This window comes from Lynx rufus, unplaced genomic scaffold (genome assembly GCF_022079265.1).
Source record: "Lynx rufus isolate CCGP_SWC_20201006 ecotype Redwood Valley unplaced genomic scaffold, mLynRuf1.p SCAF_9, whole genome shotgun sequence".
Lineage (NCBI taxonomy): Eukaryota > Metazoa > Chordata > Mammalia > Carnivora > Felidae > Lynx > Lynx rufus.
In genome coordinates, this window is record NW_025814897.1 from 60,148,511 (window position 1) to 60,169,929 (window position 21,419).

Genomic DNA, 21,419 nt, shown 5'->3' on the forward strand with positions numbered 1-21,419 from the left:
TTCTCTTTCTAAAACTTCTAATGGCTTCCTAACTCAAATAAAAATTCAAATCTTGACAATGACCCACAATGTCCTATAAAATATAGTCCTTATATCCCTTAATACTTCCCCTTGGTTCTCATTATCTTTGGAAAAAACTCAGGGTTTTTAGACTTACAGCTTCCTCTGGCTGGAATGTTGTTCCTCCAGAAATCTGTATAGCTTTATCCTTCACATTCTTCAGATAGGTCACCTTCCAAATGTCACCTTATCAGTGAGGCCCTTTTTAACCATCTCCATTTACTATGTATCTCTCCATCCCCATCTACATATCAGACACTCTGTTCCTCTGACATTGCTGAATTATTTTATCAAAAAATGACAATTATGTTTTACTTTTAGTTGTCTGTCCCTCCTCAATATGATGCCAAATGCTTACTAGTTCCAAAGGCTGTTTTGTTCTGACCATATGCAAAGCCTGAGTTAGTGGTAGAGGAGCTGAAGAGTCCTGTTGCACTGGAGGTGGCTGGAGAAGACCCAAACAAGCCAGATGTGGTACCTGCTCCCACCTGGTTCTGCGGGCCTTTCCGGTTAGCCTGATAATCCTCTAAACGAAGTTCCTAGAGGAAGGGAAAGCGTATTTCCAATCTTAATATGCAGCCAAAAAAATTATTTAGGAAACTAAATACTTAAATTTAGAATTCAACGTTCATGTTCACATAGGAACCATGACTAAAAAACAGAGAAGTACAGAACATGAACTTATCACCATTACAGAAAAACACTTTCAACAGTGTAGAGTGGACACTAAAATCCATACCATAATTACTAAAACCACAGGCCAAAGGACCAATCATATCTTAATTTTAATTTTCTTTTATAAACAGCAATAGTTTCTTTTAGTAAAAGGCTATATAATAATCCTATCTACTCCCACCCTGAATATAAAAATTAGCTAGAAATATCAAAGTTTCTGGGACGGGATGAGGGGTTTCAGAAAATTAGGTAAAAAAGGGATACAGTTTAAGACTTCTATCTCACACGTCAGGGTGTTTCTGTACACTCCAATAAATCAAGTACAGTATGGGATGTAGAGGAAGCAACAGCTATAACTAGGGACGACACTCAAAATATACAACATACTATCATATTATAGTATGAACAAACTAACTTCATGCAATGCCATGGATAAATCTCACAGTGTGGAAAAGCAGACTTAGTAGGTAATGTAAGATTCCATCTGTATAAAGTTCAAAATGAGCAAAACATGGGCACTCACAATAGTAGTTAGCTTAGGAAGAGGTGGCGGGGCGGGCGGGGATTGTGCCTAGGGAGACCGGGCACATGTGGGACATCAGGAATGCTGGTAATGCTCAGTGACTTGATCTGGATCCTGGTAACATGGGTCTGTTCACTTGGTGAAAACTTAGTATGTTGTACACTTATGACTTTGCATGAGTTTACTAAAATCATGTGCATATCACATACACACACGTTGCCCAGTATAATGTGAACAACATACAATCACAATGGACTACTAACAGAACTATACCAGTACAAACAAGCTGAATATTGACCTTCCTAAAACAAGATATGTATAGATAATACATTAATTTTTAAAAATAATTTGCTTGTGGAGCACCTGGCTGGCTCAGTCAGTAGAGCATGTGGCTCTTGATCTTGGTCAGGGTTTTGACTTCAAGCCCCACACTGGGCACAGAGCTTACTTAAAAAAAATTTGGTTGTTAGTCTTCTACATAAACCCAGTGTGAACCACTGATCCTAAAAATAATCAAAAACATTTTTAAAAGTTGCTTTCCAAGAGAATCAGAAGGTTAGGCTGATATTCTGTATTCCATTTTACTGACCTCTAGAGACTTGCTTTCATATTCTTTCATAGCAGTAATACACTGGTGCTTGGTACTGATGTTAGTGCTAACTCCAGCTTTAACCATAGTATCTGTACCAGTCGGAGGCTGTAAAGGAAGATAAAAGCAAATATGAAAGTCTAAAGCAAATGTCTAAGTCTAAACTTTAAATCCCTACTCTCCAGACACAATTCTTCAACCACTGAACTCTACACTATCTAGTCCTGTAGGTCTTTTGCTAAATCAGAGTTTCAATGGCGCTTAATTAAATACATTGCATTTCTGATCTCTCTCCCCTACGTTATCTAAATAAATCAATCGCAATAATAGTTATCACAGACATTGAGTCCATAAACAAGCCATCTAATTACATACTAAAATACACTTAATACTGTATGCATAAGGAAAACTTCATCCAATTTACCCAACATGTACATTTAAACCTGAATCTCTGTGTTCTATCTCCTACCCTGCTCTGAAGTATCTGAAAGAAAGAAATACATAAAATAAAGCGAAGTTCTGCTTTGTAACTGTTGTTGCATTTAAGAAACATGGAAGCCGGGTTTTTTTTTTTCCCCTATAACCTTATGAGAAACAGGCACAATATATAACCAAAGTTTTCTACTAGTATTGCCAGTTTCCTCAATTATTACACTTTGCAGGAATTATTTTTCCCTATTATTTATAAAATTTAGGTTTCTAAATTCAGTATTATGACTCCACCACCTTGCCTGAGAAATTCTTCATTTCCTGGAGTAACTTTTAACAAGAAGTTCAGTCAAGACCTACTTTCCCCAGATTTTCTTTAAGCTAACTGCACCTCCAGCCTACCCTGAGTATCTCCCCAATCGCATCAAATGGTATCTTACATCAAGTAATATTCCATACATTTTCATAAACAAATCTTCCATTCTAACTCTCTGCCCAAGTCTTAAAAAAGCCAAAGAAAACATAAAACTCCATTGCCCCATTTTGCCATTTCATCAACAAGTTTTATTCTTCATTGGCACACAAAATATTTAGGAGTTATTCCATGTATCTCCTTAAAGAGGCCCTATTTTCAATAATGGTTGAGCATTCAACCATTTCTTTAGAGCCAAGTTATGAATGCAATAAATACAAGTTCAACATCATTACTACCTGTTGTAATCAACCTTGTGAATATAAATTTGACTGGGTTAAGCATAATTCAAATACACATAATCTAGATTTATGTTTCATGACTTTTCGTATTTACTATATAACTATTTACAGATTTTGTTCTTAACACATCTTAGAAGAGTGAGACTAAGCTGTGCAGAACTGGAAAAAGGAGAAATTTTATGATTCATCCTGCAAAGAAATACACAAATGGGAGAGTAATATATTCTACAAAGACTGGAAAGAAATACTTACATTAAACTTAATCGTAGTCCCAGTGGGAGCAGCTGTAAAACTACTCGGCCCAAAGAGGGAGCCAGATGTACTACCAAAAGGATTGGAGGTGGTATTTGTAGTACCAAAAAGTCCTCCACTGCTGGTACTTGTTCCAAAATCTGTAAATTACAAAGAAAAAGAAGATGGCAACAGTTTAAGAATCTGTAAGACATCTTGGAATTGGGCTGTGGCACTATAGATGCATTACTTTCACATACTCAAATTTTCTATCTTACGAATTTCCCTAGTATCTTCAAACAGGTATTTCATATAGACACAGATAAAATTCTAGGCTCAAAACTTTGAAGTGAAACAAAATCTAAATCCCTTTGTCAGCTAAATGTCTATAAAGTTCTTCTTGGGTAAATTTTGAAGAAAGTGAAAAAAAAATAGTGCTCTATTTCATCATAAATTTTATTTCATTTCTCCTTTCTTGTTAAAACTACATGCTGAATGAACCAGTCTTTCTGAAAACATCACAACAGACTTCAATAGGGTCACAGTGTATTTTATTTACATAATACATATTACATTAATACAAACACACACACATAACCAAAAAGTTCAAAACATATAAATGGTCCTATTAGGGAAACCAAACAGGTTAATATAAAATTCTGCCCAGAAAAATAATTTAGAAAAATTAGTAGGCATCTTGATTGTTTTATAGAATGAATCCTCTAATTACCTTACTTTTCCAAAAAGCTGAGTTTCAAAAAACTCCATAAAAGTGAATTTAACTGTTATCTAAGGAATATATTTTTCAAAGTAAGAGATATTATTTCTCAAGAAGTTATACAAAGGGTGCCAGAAATGTCAGTAAACAATAAAGTTATCTGCCAGTATTTCATAGTAAGTCAGATCCTAATTACCAATTTAAGAGGAATGTGATTTCTCACTGGCAAACTCTTTCTTTTCTAAAAACACGTCCTAATGTATGGTTTAAGGTCAACAGGCACATCTCTTTTGAATTAGCACTTTAGATTGCATTTTACATTGTCATCATTAAGTATTTCAACACCCTACAAACTTTCCCTTTGTGAAATACTGATAGCTGGCTAACTTATTCATTCTGCTATACTTTTGTGCTAAGAATGCATCAACTCACAGAGCACACCTGTTCAACCAATAGTGGTTGCCTCAAAGTACTGTGTGGAGAAGTATCCCTAGGCCACATTTAGACTTAAAGAGAAAGAAACCATCAATTAAAATCATCTGCCATGGATAATGAATGGAAGAGTAACCAGGTCATCTCCAGTATTTGTCATTCCTGCTTTAGTCTCTTATAACAAATGTGAAACAGAGGCAAGGAGGTGCCTCTGCAGCACAATATGGATGACTATACACTCCTCCTTGAAATTCTCCTGTCTTAACAACTATGACATCACTCTGACTTGGCTTTCCATATACTATTTGGTCATTCTATATCAGGAGCCTCTTCCTCTGCATATTCCTTAAATAATAATGCTTCTTAGATTTCCACTCATGGGAAGATGTACCCAACCTCCTCATTTAAAGCCTATTAAACTTTTCAATACATTTTGAAGATTTCCTCTCCCCATGTTTTTGCCATCTGGTAGAGAAAGGAGGTAAATGAACACAGGCAAAAGAAGAAGAAAGAATATATTCAATAAGCAAATCAAATTGTTGGATGCAGAAGTCCAATGATATCCTACTTACTTCCGAAGCCAGTTGGTTTATTTTGTGCAAAGGCATTGTTTTGGGATGAGAAGAGACTAGTCCCTGTACTTGCAGTTCCAAACAAGCTATTTGATGTTCCTGTTGATGTGCCAAACCCAAAGCCAGTGCTTGTGGAAGTAGCTGGCTGACTAAATGAATTAGTACCAAATAATCCTCCTGGGGAGATGGAGAGGGGGAAAAAACAGTTAAATAGATGGACTGGAACCACTATATGAAGTCCTATTACTGTATGCCAAGTAAAACCCCTACCTGGTTTGGTCTGTGAATTTCCAAAGAGGCCTCCAGTATTGTTGCTAGAACCAAATGCAGATGTTCCAAAAGCCCCTCCACTAGTAGTACCAAAACCAGTACCTGAAAAAGCAAAATCCAGGGTCAAAACAAAATCTTAATCAGGTGATCCAATGAAAAAGGATTTTAATATTTCTTAACATTCTGTGTTTCAATACGATCATTGGTCTTCTCTGAAAATAATTTTTCCAAAAGTCCATCATACTACAAATTGCAGTCTTGAAATTAAGCATTGTATTCATTGCCTCAGGTTAAAAAAAAAAAAGTGAAGAAGTGTGACTTTTCAATAAAGTTATAGATGTTGATGGATTAAAAAAAAAGTGCCAACTAAAACCAAAAGGAGTACAAAGGTAGCTAGTGATTATAAGCTACAAACAAAAGTAAAACAACCAAAATTAAGGTGTTCAATTCTCTCCAGTCACCATACGTTCCATAGTCACTGGGATGGATGGTCCGTATTTAGGAGAGCACTTCAGAATGACCTGGGAAGGGTTTTCAAAATACACATGTTCAGGTTCCAACCTGAGAGTCTAATTCCATAGTTCTAGGACAGAAAATATGTTCTTTAACAAACAAACAAAACAAACAAACAAACAAACAAACAAACAGGGGTGCCTGGGTGGCTCAGTCGGTTAAGCGTCCAACTTCAGCTCAGGTCATGATCTTGCAGTTTGTGGGTTCCAGCCCTGCATTGGGCTCTGTGCTGACAGCTCAGAGCCTAGAACCTGCTTCAGATTCTGTGTCTCCCTCTCTCTGCCCCTCCCCTGCTTACTCTCTCTCAAAAATAAACATTAAAAAAAATTTAAAAAACAAAAAGCCAACAAAAACAACCCCCCAAAAGTGACTCTGACGGGCACTCTTTATTAAAAACCAAGGACCTGGAGCAACTGGGTATCTCAGTCAGTTAAGCATCCGACTTTGGCTCAGGTCATGATCTCACAGTTCACGAGTTCAAGCCCCGAGTAGGACTCTGTGCTGACAGCTAAAAGCCTGGAGCCTGCTTCGGATTCTGTGTCTCCCTCTCTCTCTGCCCCTCCCTCACTTGCTCTCTGTCGCTCTCTCTCTCTCAAAACTGAATAAACATTAAAAAAATTTTTTTTGGCGGGGCGCCTGGGTGGCTCAGTCGGTTAAGCGTCCGACTTCAGCTCAGGTCACGATCTCGCAGCCCGTGAGTTCAAGCCCCGCATCGGGCTCTGGGCTGATGGTTCAGAGCCTGGAGCCTGCTTCCGATTCTGTGTCTCCCTCTCTCTCTGCCTCTCCCCCGTTCATGCTCTGTCTCTGTCTCAAAAATAAATAAACATTAAAAAAAAAAATTAAAAAAAAATTTTTTTAATAATAAAAATAAAATAAAATAAAAACCAAGGACCTAATGGTGCCTCAGTCAGTTAAGCGTCCAAATCTTGGTTTCAGCTCAGGTCATGATCTCACGGCTGGTGAGTCTGAGCCCCGCAGAGGATTCTGTGCTGACAGTGTGGAGCCTGCTTGGGATTCTCTCTCTCTCTCTTTCTCTCTCTCTCTCTCTGTCTGCCCCTTCCATGCTCTCTCTCAAAATAAGTAAATACACTTAAACAAGTGAACCATCAAAAGTCAAGGACCTATATGCACAGGGTATTTCAAGAAGAGGTCGGAAGAGTTGAAAAAATTTTCCTCTATTGTTACAACCCTCACCAGTTAAGAGAAAGCTTCTGAGGATTTGCATTAAAACATACTGTTCAAACACTCATCTCCCCTTAAAAAGAGAAAGATAAAAAACAAGACTGGGGGCGGCGGGGGGGGGCACCTGGGTCACTCAGTCGGTTGAGTGTCCAAGCCTTGATTTCAGCTCAGGTCTTAATCCCAGGGTCGTGAGACTGAGCATGGAGACTGCTTAAGATTCTCTCACGTGCCCTCTGCCCCTCTCCCCCATTCATGCATGCTCTCTCTCTTTAAAATAAAAATAAATACCATACAATAAAAAATAAACAAGACTAGTAAAATGCTGATTGATGAAGCTAGGAAATAACATGAAAGTTCATTATACCATTCTTTCTACTTGTGTAAGTATAAAATTTTTAATTTCAAGTTCAAAAGTGAGTAAGTGGTTGCTACAGGCAACTAGTATCATGTACAATACTGAGTGGAAGGGGAAGTGGATCATAGGAGGGCTGGTGGGGATTAGGGACTTTGATATTTTAATAGTTTTGTCACTGAATATTATTATTCACAGAGCAAATCTCAGAGCAGCTATTCAATAACTGCAATTTTTACTGCAATATAAATAGATTATTTCCTGGCTTGAAAATCTTTTAACACACTGTTAACTTTTTGCTACAAAAACCAATTAATAGGGGTGCCTGGGTGGCTCAGTCGGTTGAGTGACTGACTTTGGCTCAGGTCACGATCTCACAGCTTGTGAGTTCAAGCCCTGCGTCGGGGTTTTTGCTGACAGCTCGGAGCCTGGAGCCTGCTTCAGATTCTGCCCTAACCCACTCGCATTCTGTCTCTGTCTCTCTCAAAAATAAATAAACATTAAAAAAAAATTAAAAACAAAACAAAACAAAAACCAATTAAAAAAATATTTCAAGTATGGGGCACCTGGCTGGCTCTTCAGTAAAGCATGTGACTCTTGGTCTCAAGGTCATGAGTTCAACCCCCATGCTGGGCCTGGAGCCTACATTTCAAGTACCTTTTTATTTTTTATTTTTGAGAGAGAGAGAAAGAGAGAAAGCGAGCGAGCGAGCAGGGGAGGGGCGAGAGAGAGAGAGAGACACAGAATCTGAAGCAGGCTTCAGGCTCTAAGCTGTCAACACAGAGCCCAACACAGGACTGGAACCCATGAACCATGAGATCATGACCTGAGCCAAAGTTGGACGCTCAACCGACTGAACCACCCAGGTGTCCCACAAGTACCTTCTACTAATGATCAAAGAACCACAGAAACTTGAAACTTATTTCTATTCTCTTAAAAAACTTTAACAAGATCTTATCATCCAATCATTTAAAAAATTTTTTTTTAAGTTTGAGAGTGAGAGAGAGTGAGCAAGCAGGGGAAGGGCAGAGAGAGTGGAAGAGAATATCCCAAAATATTGGGGCTCAAACTCACAAACTGTAGATCGTGACCTCAGTGGAAACCAAGAGTCTGATGCTCAACCAACTGAACCACCCAGGCGCCCCTCAGTCTTTTTTAAAATAGAAGTAGTGATGGTGGGCATCTTTATTTGATTTCTTTTTTTTAATGTTTATTTATTTTTGAGAGAGAGTGTGCAGGGGAGAGGCAGAGAGAGAGGGAGACAGAGGATCCAAAGCAGGCTCTGTCCTAACAGCAGAGAGCCCAATGTGGGGCTTGAACCCACAAACTAGGAGATCATGACCTGAGCTGAAGTTGGACGCTTAACCGACTGAGCCACCCAGGCACCCCTATCTGGTCATTTTTCAAAGAAAATTTGTTATGAAAACCAAAGTATGAATAAAATTCCTGTCTAAAGCTATCAGAATGGATTTGTTCTTTTAAAAAATGTATTTATTCACGTATAATTAACACACAGTGTTACCCTAGTTTCAGACTTTCATTCGTTTCAGACCCTGTATTTAATAGTCTGTTCTTTTGTCCCTTTTTCCTTTGTTCATTTGTTTTGTTTCTTAAATTCCACGTATGAGTGAAATCATATGGTATTTGTCTCTCCCTGACTTATTTCACTTAGCATTATACCTCTAGGTCCATCCATGTTGTTGCAAACGGCAAGACCTCATTCTTTATGACTAAATTTCCATTGTATATATACACCACATCTTCTTTATCCGTTCATTTATTGATGGACACTGGGTTGTTTCTGTATCTTTGCTATCGTAAATAACACTGCAATAAACATAGGGGTACATATATCTTTTCAAATTGGTGTTTTGGTTTTCTTTGGGTGAACATCCAGCAGTGGAATTACTGGATCTTACGGTAATTTTACTTGTAATTTTTTGAGGAACTTCCTACTGTTTTCCACAGTGGCTGCACCATTTTGCATTACCACCAACAGTGCACGAGGGTTCCTTTTACTCCATATCCTCGCCAACATTTGTTATATCTTGTGTTTTTTATTTCAGCCATCAGAATGGATTTGTTCTTAATAAGAATAGCTTAATATTTTCCCCCTCTTTTGTTCTTTTGTAAAACTTACTCTGCCCAAATGTTGAAGTTGTGCCAAAGCCACCAGTGCCACCCCCAAAGGGCGTTCCAAATGACTTATTAAACATCTTCAAAATGAGTCTTTGCTTCAGATAGCTGAAAGAAGAAAAAAATATTACTTTTTAAAGACCACAGAATTAATTCTTTCAAAAAATATGACATTTTACAAGTTAAGGCCCATTCAAACTATAACATAATCTTTAATCTCATTCAATATCCTAAAACTCTATAATGATAAAAGATCTTCTAAAATTGAGCTGAATTATCAGTACCATAATGTGAGATTAAACTTCAGATCCCACCAATAATCAACCATCCCTTTAAAACCATGTTTTTTAACTTTTTTTTTAAAGCTCCCTTTTAATGAAGGATTCAGGTCCACTATGCCAGATCTAGGAGGTTATGCACAGTATCCATTAAAAATTACAATGATATTCTGCTATTACAATCACTTGAGAAATTAAAATTTTTGTCAGGCTTTATTTTCTATAGTTTGCATTGCAAAAAGGTTTTTTGCCTTATCATTATTATTATTATTATTTTTGGTATATAAAATGTTACAATATTAAATGTTCCTTAAACTATGCATACCCCTCCCCCCATCTCCAAATGCCAGAGAGTCTGGTGCTCTGACATTCTCTTTGAGTCTTACTTCTTAAGACCATTCTTTATGGTCCCCTACTTTTCTATCTTTGGAAACATTACAGAAAATCTTTGGTGAAACCCTCCCCACCTCATATGAATGATTCCCCTGCAGTTATCTAAACTATGTACTTAATGAGTTGGACCAAAGTGTTTCAACAAGTACAAAAGAGAAGTTTGCTCTCCCCTAGATTTGACCAAAAAACAAGTTAAAGGTATAGTTTATTCCAAAGTAAACACTGTCCCCCCCATAAATTTTCCTTAAACTTAAGATATCTGCTACCACTTACATATCAGCAGACAAGAAAATACTGAGTAAACTATGTACTTTTAATATAAAAACTCAAAAACAGCCAATCGTGCTTATCTGGATTCTGTGACAGGTAGGATGATTTTTCTATTATATACACATGATGGAACAGCTTTTTCTTCTAGTAAAATCATGCCTCATTCATATAATAGAATTAAATACAACATTTGGAAGCGCTCCCCACAATGTTCCAGTGTCCCTTTAGTACTTCCAGCTATTCCAACAACCGAAACATTCTGTGCAACATTGGAAAAGATGAAGCTGTCCCTAAATACCTAATGGTTTTACAGAAATCAACATTCTGTCCCCTAAACTCTCCTACAAAAAAAAATTCCAACACTTAATTCTTTATCCACACCCATGAATTTAATAACTCTAATTAAACAAAGCTCAGTGAACCAGTGGTTCAAGAGAGCCACATCAGAATTAGCTGACAAGCTTTTCAAAATAAAACCCCCCAGGTCCTATTCTAGAAATGAGGACCAAAATGTCCAGTGTTAGGATGTAGACATGTGTATTTTGAAAGGTTCAAGTGACTCTAATGCATTCTCGTGGAACTAGAGACTATATTTCATGTAATCATCATTTCTCTTTCAGTAACGAGATCTGCTTGAAGTTTCCTCTCTTCTCAATTTAACAGATGTCACAAAGTGACAGACTGGGCCTTCAGCCTATTAACTGGTAACTCTCCTTTCCAGGGAAAATATTCTTGGAAGCTTAGCAGAAGTCTAGACCTGGCTATGGGTCTATCTATCTATACATTTGTTTTTCAACAGTGCATTCAGAATTGACAGTTGTGCTAGGGGTTAGATGTCTGGACAGTTCCATTTTGACCACAATCCCTCTCATACTGCTGTCTTGAGTCAGAGCCCCTGTACACTCACTTTACTGTATCTGTTGAATAAATTTTTTGACCCATCATCAGCACAGCAAAAAACTGTGAACTGTAATAAAGTTATTACAATAATTTTGCCATCCATTTTCTTATTCACCCCCACAATCAGAAATCTGTTGTTCATGTAAATCTGACATCTACAGAGCAGACATGTCCGGATTTAAAAGCCAAGTAATAGTTTTCCTCTGTGACATTCATCCTTATGTTGAAGATTTTAATGTTAATTTGGGTTTCATAGTACTGAATTCTACAGACCAAACCCACAGCTCCATAACAATCAAAATTTGTTTTTAATAATCTTACCCTAACAAAAACCTAACCTCACACATATATTTCACAAAGGGATTTTAAGTAGCAATAAAATACCCTGGAAAACACCTAACAGTATATAGGCTCTTATATATTATCTCAACAATCCTAATATGATGGTATTATGTATCACTACCTGTACTTTCAGGATGAAAAAAACAGGATCAAGTGTTTACCAAATTTCCCAAGGTCAAAGAAGTAGTAAGTGGAAAAACCTCAGTTTAACCTATCTTCTGACTCCCCATAGATACCCTCAATCCTAGGAGAGAACATACTAAGCAATAAACAATAACGTGTTCAGTGTTAAGGAAATTCATCTGTTCCAGACTCAAGAATGAGGGGCAATGCCGGTAACAAAATCTAATTTAGACTCCTAGAATAAAAGCTTCTCATTCAAGCTCAGCCTATCTTTTTGACTCAAGGATGAGAGACAATGCTGGAACCAAAATCCAATTTGGATTCCTAGAATAAAAGCTTCTCACTCAAGCTCAGCCTATCTTTTTGGTTCTGGGCACAATGAGCTTGGCTTAATCTCAAACCTGATCATACTGGGACTTAAATTGGTTTTTTTTTTTTAATTATCACCATGGAAACAAACCAAGATTTTTGCAAATGACCTCATGATTTTCATTACAATTGGCAGAAACTGAATAATTTACCTCTCTGCCCTTCAAATAAATCATTTTCCTGCCGATGTCATGAAATCTCAGTGACTCAATGAAAGATGCCCCCTTCCTTACACTTACTCCTTCCAAACAACCTAATTTATTCTTCAAAACCTAGCTCAAATGTCATCTCTTCTATAAGCCTTTCCTAACTTCCTCTAACAATTAGTCATTCTGCTGAGCTTACACAGCTCATAATGATTTGTTTACAAGTATCCATGTTGACTCTGACTATAGCGGACAGTTATAATACCAACTACACAGATCTCCGTTCAAGACCGAAGGATTTGTTGTCCCAGCTGCTGAGAAGTACTACCGAAAGATAACCCTCAGTTGTCAGTCCTGTTCAGAACTGCCTCTGCTGAAGAGCTACCTTACCCAATGTCATATCCTCTTCCTAGGACTAGCCCATATGCAAAATCAGGCCTCTTCACTCCAACTAAGGGTAACTTTAAAGGCTCTTCCTGGCTTCACATTCTCCACAGGATTGGTTGAGTCCTTCATTAAGATCGTATCACAACTCAATTTCCTCTTCTCTCCCAACGTGCTGATCCTAAAAGCACTGTCTAATAAAACTCATGCAGGACTACCTCCAGTTCAGAGTCTGCTGCCCAGGGAGCTCACCTTCTGAAATCTCCAACTCTCCCCAATACACAATGAACTTGTCTGGGTAATGGACAGTATCATGTTTACTATCCCAGAACCTAACACAGGGTCTGAAACATACAGCTGACCTTTAAATAATGCAGTAGGTGTTCTAACTTTTGACTCCCCCAAAACTTAAGTACTTAATAACCCACTATTGACTGGAAGCCTTACCAATAACAAACAGTTGTTTAACACATATTTTGTATGTTATATGTATCATGTACTGCATTCTTTTTTTAAAATGTTTATTTGAGAGAGAGAGCTAAAGAGCACATGCACACACACAAAGGAGGGGCAGGGAAAGAGAGAATCCCAAGCAGGCTCTGTGCTGCCTATGCAGAGCCCGACTCAGGACTCAATCTTACGAACCGAACCGTGAGACCATGACCTGAGCCAAAATCAAGAGTCAGATGCTTAACCGACTCAGTCCCCCAGGCACCCATACTTACTGCATCCTTACAGTAAAGTGAGCTAGGGAAAAGAAAATGTTAAAGTCATAAGAGAAAATACATTTACAGTACTCTCTCATATTTATTGAAATAATGCCACATGTAAGTGGACATGTGCAGTTAAAACGCTTGTTCAAGGGTAAACTGTACTCATTTTCTAAATTAATGACAATCACCACTTAAGTGTTTTTTATGTTGTGTTTTGTTTTTAAGAGAGAGAACACAAGAGGGGGAGGGGAAGAGAGAGGGAGATGAGGATCCAAAGCGGATTCTGTGCCAACAGACTGACAGTAGTGAGCCGGATGCAGGGCTTGAACTCACGAACCATGAGATCATGACCTGAGCTGAAGTCAGACTTTTAACCCACTGGGCCACCCAGGTGTCCCTAGTGTTTTTTAAGCACAGGCTGAATGATCAAGGTACTTTAGAAGTAACTTCTAACTTAAAATCATGTTTCATGAATTCTCACAACAAAAGAAAGCCATGGGAGGGAAGATTCTTGGTAGAATCTGTCATTTAATTAAGAGGTTGCAAAAAGGAAGCAATCACAAAAGGCTGGATACGACTGGCAGACAATTCTTTGTTTGACCTGTTATAAATATGGCATAATTCACATATACCTAAGTATGCATGTATATAGAAATGTTTGTGTGTGTATGTATACATTAGCTCAAACTAGCTGATAACATTTAAAACAGGGCTATGGCAGAAAAATAGATTTGGGGCCTCTCATAAAAAAACCTAATGATTAAGCAAACTAGAACTGTAATCATCCAATAATAGCCTGGAGTTTTAGTAGCAAATGTCCCCTTTGGTAAGAGCCACATAATCTTTAATCTCTAATGTGCCACAATACCTACCCAACATCACTTATTTCCATCAGCTGCCTGGCCTCAACAGATTTTGAGTTTGTAACTTCTGATATAACCTGAGAAAGGACCCACACATTTAAAACTGGAAGATCAGGTAAGTGCCAAGAAGCACAAGTTGTCAAAATTAGGTCAGAATCTGAGCAGGAAATGTGAGGGAAAATTTGTGGGTATTTAGAATCTGAACTGGACCATAGGGAATTAGAAAGAGGGGAAATGAGCACCAGATAAATAAGGTACACAGGTTAAGAATGGGTATTTGTGTACCTATCTTATCTGGCCTTTTATTTTAATATCAAAGGCCAGCTTCCCTCATATGATAAGCATATAATATACCTATCAGCATAAACATATAATGTACTTATCAGTTCATCAGGTAGTGATGTAATTAACCTTAAATTACCCAACTAAAGGAATAAACCAGAGCACTCGGCTACATACGTACCCAGAATATGGTATATCAAGAATAGGACACCACCAGAACATTTGGACAAAGTTACCCCTATAAGAGTTATTTCAAGGAAAAGATGCTTAATGAAAAAAGCAAACTGCAAAAAGATACACTTGGCAGCTTACGTACAATAGAAAAAACAATACACTGTTATTTATGGATATGTATATACATAGTCAAAGTAAAGAGGGAGACTAGAAAAAATACATTAAAGTGGTTGCCTCTAGAGAAAGGAAGGTAAATGAGACATGGGGCAGAGAATTTGGAGGACCCAAACTTTTCCATCATGTTTATTTCCTCTATTAAAGCAACAACAAAAGATCTAGATGACGTAGACAGATATCTGCACTAACCCTATTTTTCCATTAAAAAAATAAAAGTAAGGGGGTGCCCGGGTGGCTCATTGGTTAAGCGTCTGACTCTTGATTTCAGCTCATGTCATGATCCCAGCGTCGTGGGATTAAGCCCTGTGTTGGGCTCTGAGCTGAGCGTGGAGCCTCCCTAGAAATTTCTCTTTCTCTCCCTTTCTCCCCTGCTTGCACCCTCTCTCAAAAAATAAACAAACAAATAAATAACGAATTATCTCACATAAACCTCCCAAGAATCCAAAGAGGTAGGTATTTTTATCCATATTTTACAGTGGTGAAATTGAGGCACAAGAAGTCACTTGCCAAGGACCACAAAGCTATTTTTGACTCCACAAAGCTACTTTTTTTATTTTGAGAGAGCATGCACACAAGGTGGGGGAGGGACTGAGGGTGGGGGGAGAATCCCAAGCAGGCTCCGTGCTGCCATTGCAGAGCCCAACACAGGGCTCGATCTCACGGAACTGTGAGATCATGACCTGAGCAGAAACCAAGTGTCAGACGCTTAACCCACTAAGCCACCCAGGCGCCCCTCCACAAAGCTACTTTTGACTATTAGCTGTGCATACAGAGCCTAGAGCTCCTAGACAATGAACTAAAAGGAAAAATCACTTTGCATTCATTAAATAAGGAAGCTATAACCCCCAAATTTGGCAATTGTGATCTAGCACTATCAGGAGAAAGAGACACTTCTCTGGCAAACGTGAGATTTCTGGTCATCAGAAAGGTAATCGCTCTTATGGATTGACAATTTATATCACCTAGATGAACTTTCCTCCAAAGATTAACTACTTCATGGATGGATTTATCTACACTCATTATAGGGTTTCTTTTGGATAAGACATATTCGGAAATAAAAAATTAAAATGAAATAGTGCCATACAGAAAAAGACAATGCCCTTAAATTTACGTTGTTCTCTGTGTTACATCTTTTAATTAATAATTCAGACTGTCAGATACAAGAAAGAGGCAGCTTTAATAACAGACATCAGTGTCCAGTATTCCCCCACTGTCCCAAATAAAGCTTAATAACCTGACATATCTCCAACTTTTATGAGCTTTGTGAACTCTGGGCATGACAAAACTTAGTCGTCTTTCAGAAAAGTGGTGGACAGACCCTAAAACATGGTTACAACCCAGCAATTGCCAACTTTGAGTGGCATCTGAATGACTAAGCAAGCTTGCTGCTCTCTGACAACAGAAAGTTACACAACTGGGAAGTAATTTTTCCTTTCCCCTCCACTGAGTTCCTTTGTACCAAACTCAGTAAAGAGCAAAAACAATAAATGTTAGATGAATGAACTAGTACTTCTCAGTTTATAAAGTACTTTTTCATTTATCCTCTCTTCTAATCTTCACAAAAATACTACAATATTCTGGTGGGAATTATCATCCAGAGTTAAACTGAAAGGAAAAATGTTCACTTTTGCCTTGAATGGGAGAGGAAGGATGGAGAGTTAGCTAGAATTCCAGAAGTTGACGTACATAGTCTTAATCACCTAATATCACATCCCAGCAAAACCATCTGCTATCTTCTTGTTTTACTGTATCCCTATGATCAATCCCAGATCAAGTCATTCCTTTTATTAGAACATTCGTTTTTCTCCCCTAAAAACTATGTCCCTTTTTTTTTTTTTTCCCCTAAAAATTGCTGTTCAGGGGTCCCTGGCTGGTTCAGTCAGTAGAGCATGTGACTCTTGATTTCGGAGTTGTAAGTTTGAGCCCCATGGTGGGTGTAGCAATTACCTAAAAAAAAGAAAATCTTAAAAAAATTTTTAAATAAAAATTGCCATTCAAGCCTCACCTACTTCACACTGTCCTAGATTAGACCCTTCAGACTCTTATCAGTATGAAAACATATCCCCACCCCTCTCCCTTTCCAAACCTGATTACATAATTACAAACTAATACCTCCCAGCTGCTTTTAGTTATGCAATATATTTGTTGTCATACCTGCCACTTGAGTGTATGAGTTGTTTGCCGCTCTAGTAAAAAGCATCTGGATTTTGCTCAATATCTTCCATTAGGCTGTAAATTAATTAAAAATAGTCTATATTATCTAATACAACTCCTTTCTTCACAGTGCTGAGCACCATTTTTCATCCTCTTAACATAACGTTCATTTTATAAAGTAGTGAAGAGTACATTAGCTTTGGAGTGAGACAAATCTGTATTTAAAACTCTCCGCCACCTACTATCTTTGCAATTTTCTGTAAATCTAAAATTAATTCAAAATTTTAAGTTAAAAAAGGAATTTAAGCCACCCTGCCACTTGCTACTGTATAACTGTATTTGTCATAATATTCAACCTCTTAGACCTCAATTTCTACAATTAAACAATAGGGATTATCTGGCCTACACCAAAGGACAAAAAGGTCTCAAACTAGAGCGCCTCAAAGGTAGGGTTTTTTTTTTTTAAGTAATCGCTACACCCAAAATGAGACTTGAACTTATAACCCCAAAAGAGATGTGCTCCAGTGACTGAACCAGCCAGAGGCCCCAAAAGCAGGTTTTTCTTTAGCTTTTCAAAATATATTTTACAATATTCTTAAAGTGTAAATTAATTTCCCCTCCCTCTAAGCCTTGACTGCTCAATGCCTCGTTAAAAAACCACACATAAAATGATTTCCCAATACTTCACTGTCACCTACTGACCATTTAATACAACCATAAAATATCACTGTAAACAACAAAAACAAACACCCCCTCCACACACAACACACACACAGAGGTCACTCTGATCACTCACTCTCTTCACTCAACTCACATCCTTATCCTTAGTCTTATTCCCAACAGGACACCTTTAATCTACAAATCCATTCACCTATTTCTTCCTAAGAAGCTTAATCCACCAAGAAGGGTTAGGTGTGTAGATATCAGAAATCTGTGTCAAAGCAGCATGTGGAAGCAAGGTATGAAGCAATTACTAACTGCAAAATGCATTCATGGAGGATGAACTGTTCCCTTCCTGAAAAAGTTCTAATTCACTCAGTTCTTTCTTCCTTTGATTAGTGGCTTTTAAGTATTTTTAGCTATGGAACCCAGTACATAAAACAGACATAAGGAGAAGCTGCTCTAGCTGAAGTAAAGAATAGGTACAGTAGAACCCTACCAGCTGAGCCCTCTCAAAGAAGCTTAGGGCTGTAGGAACCAGTGTGAAAAATCATTGTCCTTTCTAGATTAGTGGTTCTTTCTTTTTTTAATTTACATCCAAATTAGTTAGCATATATTGCAATAATGATTTCAGGAGTAGAATTCAGTGATTCATCCCCCATGTGTAACACCCAGTGCTCATCCCAACAAGTGCCCTCCTTAATGCCCCTTGCCCATTTAGCCCATCCCCCACCCCACAACCCCGCCAGCCACCCTCAGTTTGTTCTCTGTACTTTAGAGTCTGTTTTGTCCTCCTCCCTGTTTTTATATTAATTTTGCTTCCCTTCCCTTATGTTCATCTGTTTTGTATCTTAAATTCCATATATGAGTGAAGTCATATGATATTTGTCTTTCTCTAATTTCACTTAGCATAATACACTCTAGTTCCATCCATGTTGTTGCAAATGTAGATTAATGGTTCTGAAAGTGAGGTCTGAAGGCCCCTAAAAGTCTCTGAGACCTCTTCGAGGATGTCCACAAAGTCAAAACTATTTTCATAATAATACTAAAACATTAACTTTCTTTTTTTAAACTGTACTAACCTCAGCACTGAGTTGCAAAACCAATGATATATAAAACTGCTGGAACCGGGGCACCTGGGTGGCTCAGTCAGTTAAGCAGTTAAGCATCTCACTTCAGCTCAGGTCATGATCTTGTGGTTTGTGGTTTGAGCCCCGCGTCAGGCTCTGTGCTGACAGCTCAGAGCCTGGAGCCTGCTTCAGATTCTGTGGGTCTCCCTCTCTCTGTGCCCCTCCCCTGCTTGTGCTCTGTCTCTCTCTCTCCACTCCCCAATCAAAAATAAGTAAACATTGAAAAAAATATTTAAAACAAACCTGCTGTTTCGTGCTGGAACCTGAGCATGAATCAGGACAATGACCCAAGCTCTAAAATAGTCACTAAATTCTTCACTGCCACCCACTTACAGCACACAAAAAAAATCCACTTTCACTTGAATGCCTTTGATGAAGCAGTAAAAACTGATTGTATTAATTCTTTTTTTTTTTTTAATTTTTTTTTTTCAATGTTTATTTTATTTTTGGGACAGAGAGAGACAGAGCATGAACGGGGGAGGGGCAGAGAGAGAGGGAGACACAGAATCGGAAACAGGCTCCAGGCTCTGAGCCATCAGCTCAGAGCCTGACGCGGGGCTCGAACTCACGGACCGCGAGATCGTGACCTGGCTGAAGTCGGACGCTTAACCGACTGCGCCACCCAGGCGCCCCCTGATTGTATTAATTCTTGATATTTCGGCATACATCTTTTTAAAAAATGTTTATTTATTTTGAGAAAGAGTGTGGGAATGAGTGAGGGAGGGGCGGAGAGAGATGGAGAGAGATAATCCAAGCAGGCTCCAGATCCCACAAATCTCAAGTTCATGACATGAGCCGAAATCAAGAGTCGGATTTTTTTTTTCTTTTTTTTAATGTTTATTTTTGAGAGAGAGACAGAGCACGAGCAGGGAAGAGGCAGAGAGAGAGAGACACAGAATCTGAAGGAGGCTCCAGGCTCCTCTGTCAGCACAGAGCCCGACTCAGGGTTGGAACTCATGGACCGCAAGATCATGACCTAAAGATGAAGTCAGATGCTTAACCAACTGAGCCACCCAAGTGTCTCACATCTTTTTAATACTCCGTGATTATTCTTTGAGATGAAATGGGAAATACTCAAAAGCACTTCTTGTAAATGGAAACACAAGGGCTATCTCAAAGAAAAACACTTGTGTGATTACCTGAGTAGAAAGCTGAACCAGCTGATTTTTTCATGAAACACCATTTTTACTTCAGAGAATAAACGATAAACTATGGTTACTCAGACTTGAAACAAAAAATTAGAATTATGTCTACCACTATGAGCTTGCCAACTTCCCAATTCTTAAAAGACTTAGCTGATGAGATGGGTGGAAATGTTAACAACTGTATAATTAAATTTGTCAACATTTGGAAGAGGTACATAACCCAGTGAACCAATAATTTCTAAATGATCAATGTATGAAGTCATAAAATCATGCATGGTAAACATTCAAAGTACAAGACAGACCAATGAATTTTAATGTAACACTGTACAAAAGTTCAATAATATGGTTTCAGATTCCATATTGCAACAAATCTTTAGAAACGTGTTAAGTATAGTGTCAAAGGAGAATACCTACAATCACTTGAAAAGGTTATTAAAACATTCCTCCCTTTCCCACCCTTTTCTGTATGAGGCAGGATTTTCTTAACATACTTCAACCAAAACAACTTATCAACTATCTAATGCAAAAGATCTGCAAATCCAGTGGTCCTCTATTAAGCCTGACATCAAAGAGATTTACATATAAAACCCCACTCTTGGGGTTCATTTTTTAAATGAAATTGTTAACAAATGAGATTATTTCTTTAAGTCAATAAATCTTTAAAACTTTTAATTTCTATGGGGTACCTGGGTAACTCAGTCGGTTATGCGTCCAACTTTGGCTCAGGTCATGATCTCACAGCTCGGGAGTTCAGGCCCAGTGTCAGGCTCTGTGCTGACAGCTCAGAGCCTGGAGCCTGCTTCGGATTTTGTGTCTCCCTCTCCCTCTGCCCCTTCCCCGCTCACCCTGTCTCTCTTTCTCTTTGTCTCTCTCTCTTAAAAATAAATAAATATTTAAAAAATTTTTTTTTAATTTTAATTTTCTAGTACAGTAAATAAGAGTAGATATAACCCATATAAACAAAGGCTCTCTGGAGTATTCAATAATTTTTAGAAGTATAAAGGAGTCCAAAGACCTCAAATTTTGAGAACTGCTGTACTAGAATATTCCTACAGCCTCCTTCTAATTCATTTGCCAGATTCCAGTTTGACATCTTCCAATTTACATTACTACTCACCAGCTTAAACTCACTCTTAGTATCAGACTTAGGTAATTAGAGCTATATTTTAAGAAATAATTTTCATTTCTCTACTACAAAACTGCATTACACTTTAAGTACAAACTCTTCAATATGACAATTCAGTGTCAGTACAAAAGGACAAGACTTCTGACCAATGCATATTCATATGACATCAAATGTATCAGTAATATGAAAGATAATGGAATCCCACAGCATCACATTTAATCGCATCAATTCAACTACAAGCTCTTTTGCCCTCTTCCACAAAAAGAGAACTAGATATTGCTTTATTTACCCAATGGCCTATCCCCTTTCAAAAAGACCTTGATTTCTATCCCAGAGAAAGGGAGGCTACCACAGAAGTAAAGGAAACTAAAGAAAGTTACTCTAGGACTCTCAG

The 21,419-nt window shown here is 38.0% G+C and overlaps 1 protein-coding gene across 8 annotated transcripts in view; it reads right to left on the reverse strand.

The window, feature by feature from the left end:
* NUP98 (nucleoporin 98 and 96 precursor) overlaps positions 1 to 21,419 on the reverse strand; it is a 118,993-nt gene that overhangs the window by 94,801 nt on the left and 2,773 nt on the right. For 5 of the 8 annotated variants that reach the window (XM_047071139.1, XM_047071142.1, XM_047071138.1 and 2 more), the window contains exons 2-7: positions 9,401 to 9,504; positions 5,214 to 5,315; positions 4,944 to 5,120; positions 3,243 to 3,382; positions 1,848 to 1,955; positions 419 to 599 (exon numbers count right to left, since the gene is read on the reverse strand). In XM_047071139.1, coding sequence (XP_046927095.1) covers positions 419 to 599; positions 1,848 to 1,955; positions 3,243 to 3,382; positions 4,944 to 5,120; positions 5,214 to 5,315; positions 9,401 to 9,476 — 784 coding nt within the window. In that variant the 5' untranslated portion in view covers positions 9,477 to 9,504. Of the gene's footprint in view, positions 1 to 418; positions 600 to 1,847; positions 1,956 to 3,242; positions 3,383 to 4,943; positions 5,121 to 5,213; positions 5,316 to 9,400; positions 9,505 to 16,964; positions 17,459 to 21,419 lie in introns of those variants that run through there. The other 3 variants (XM_047071137.1, XM_047071136.1, XM_047071140.1) reach the window with 3 other exon arrangements.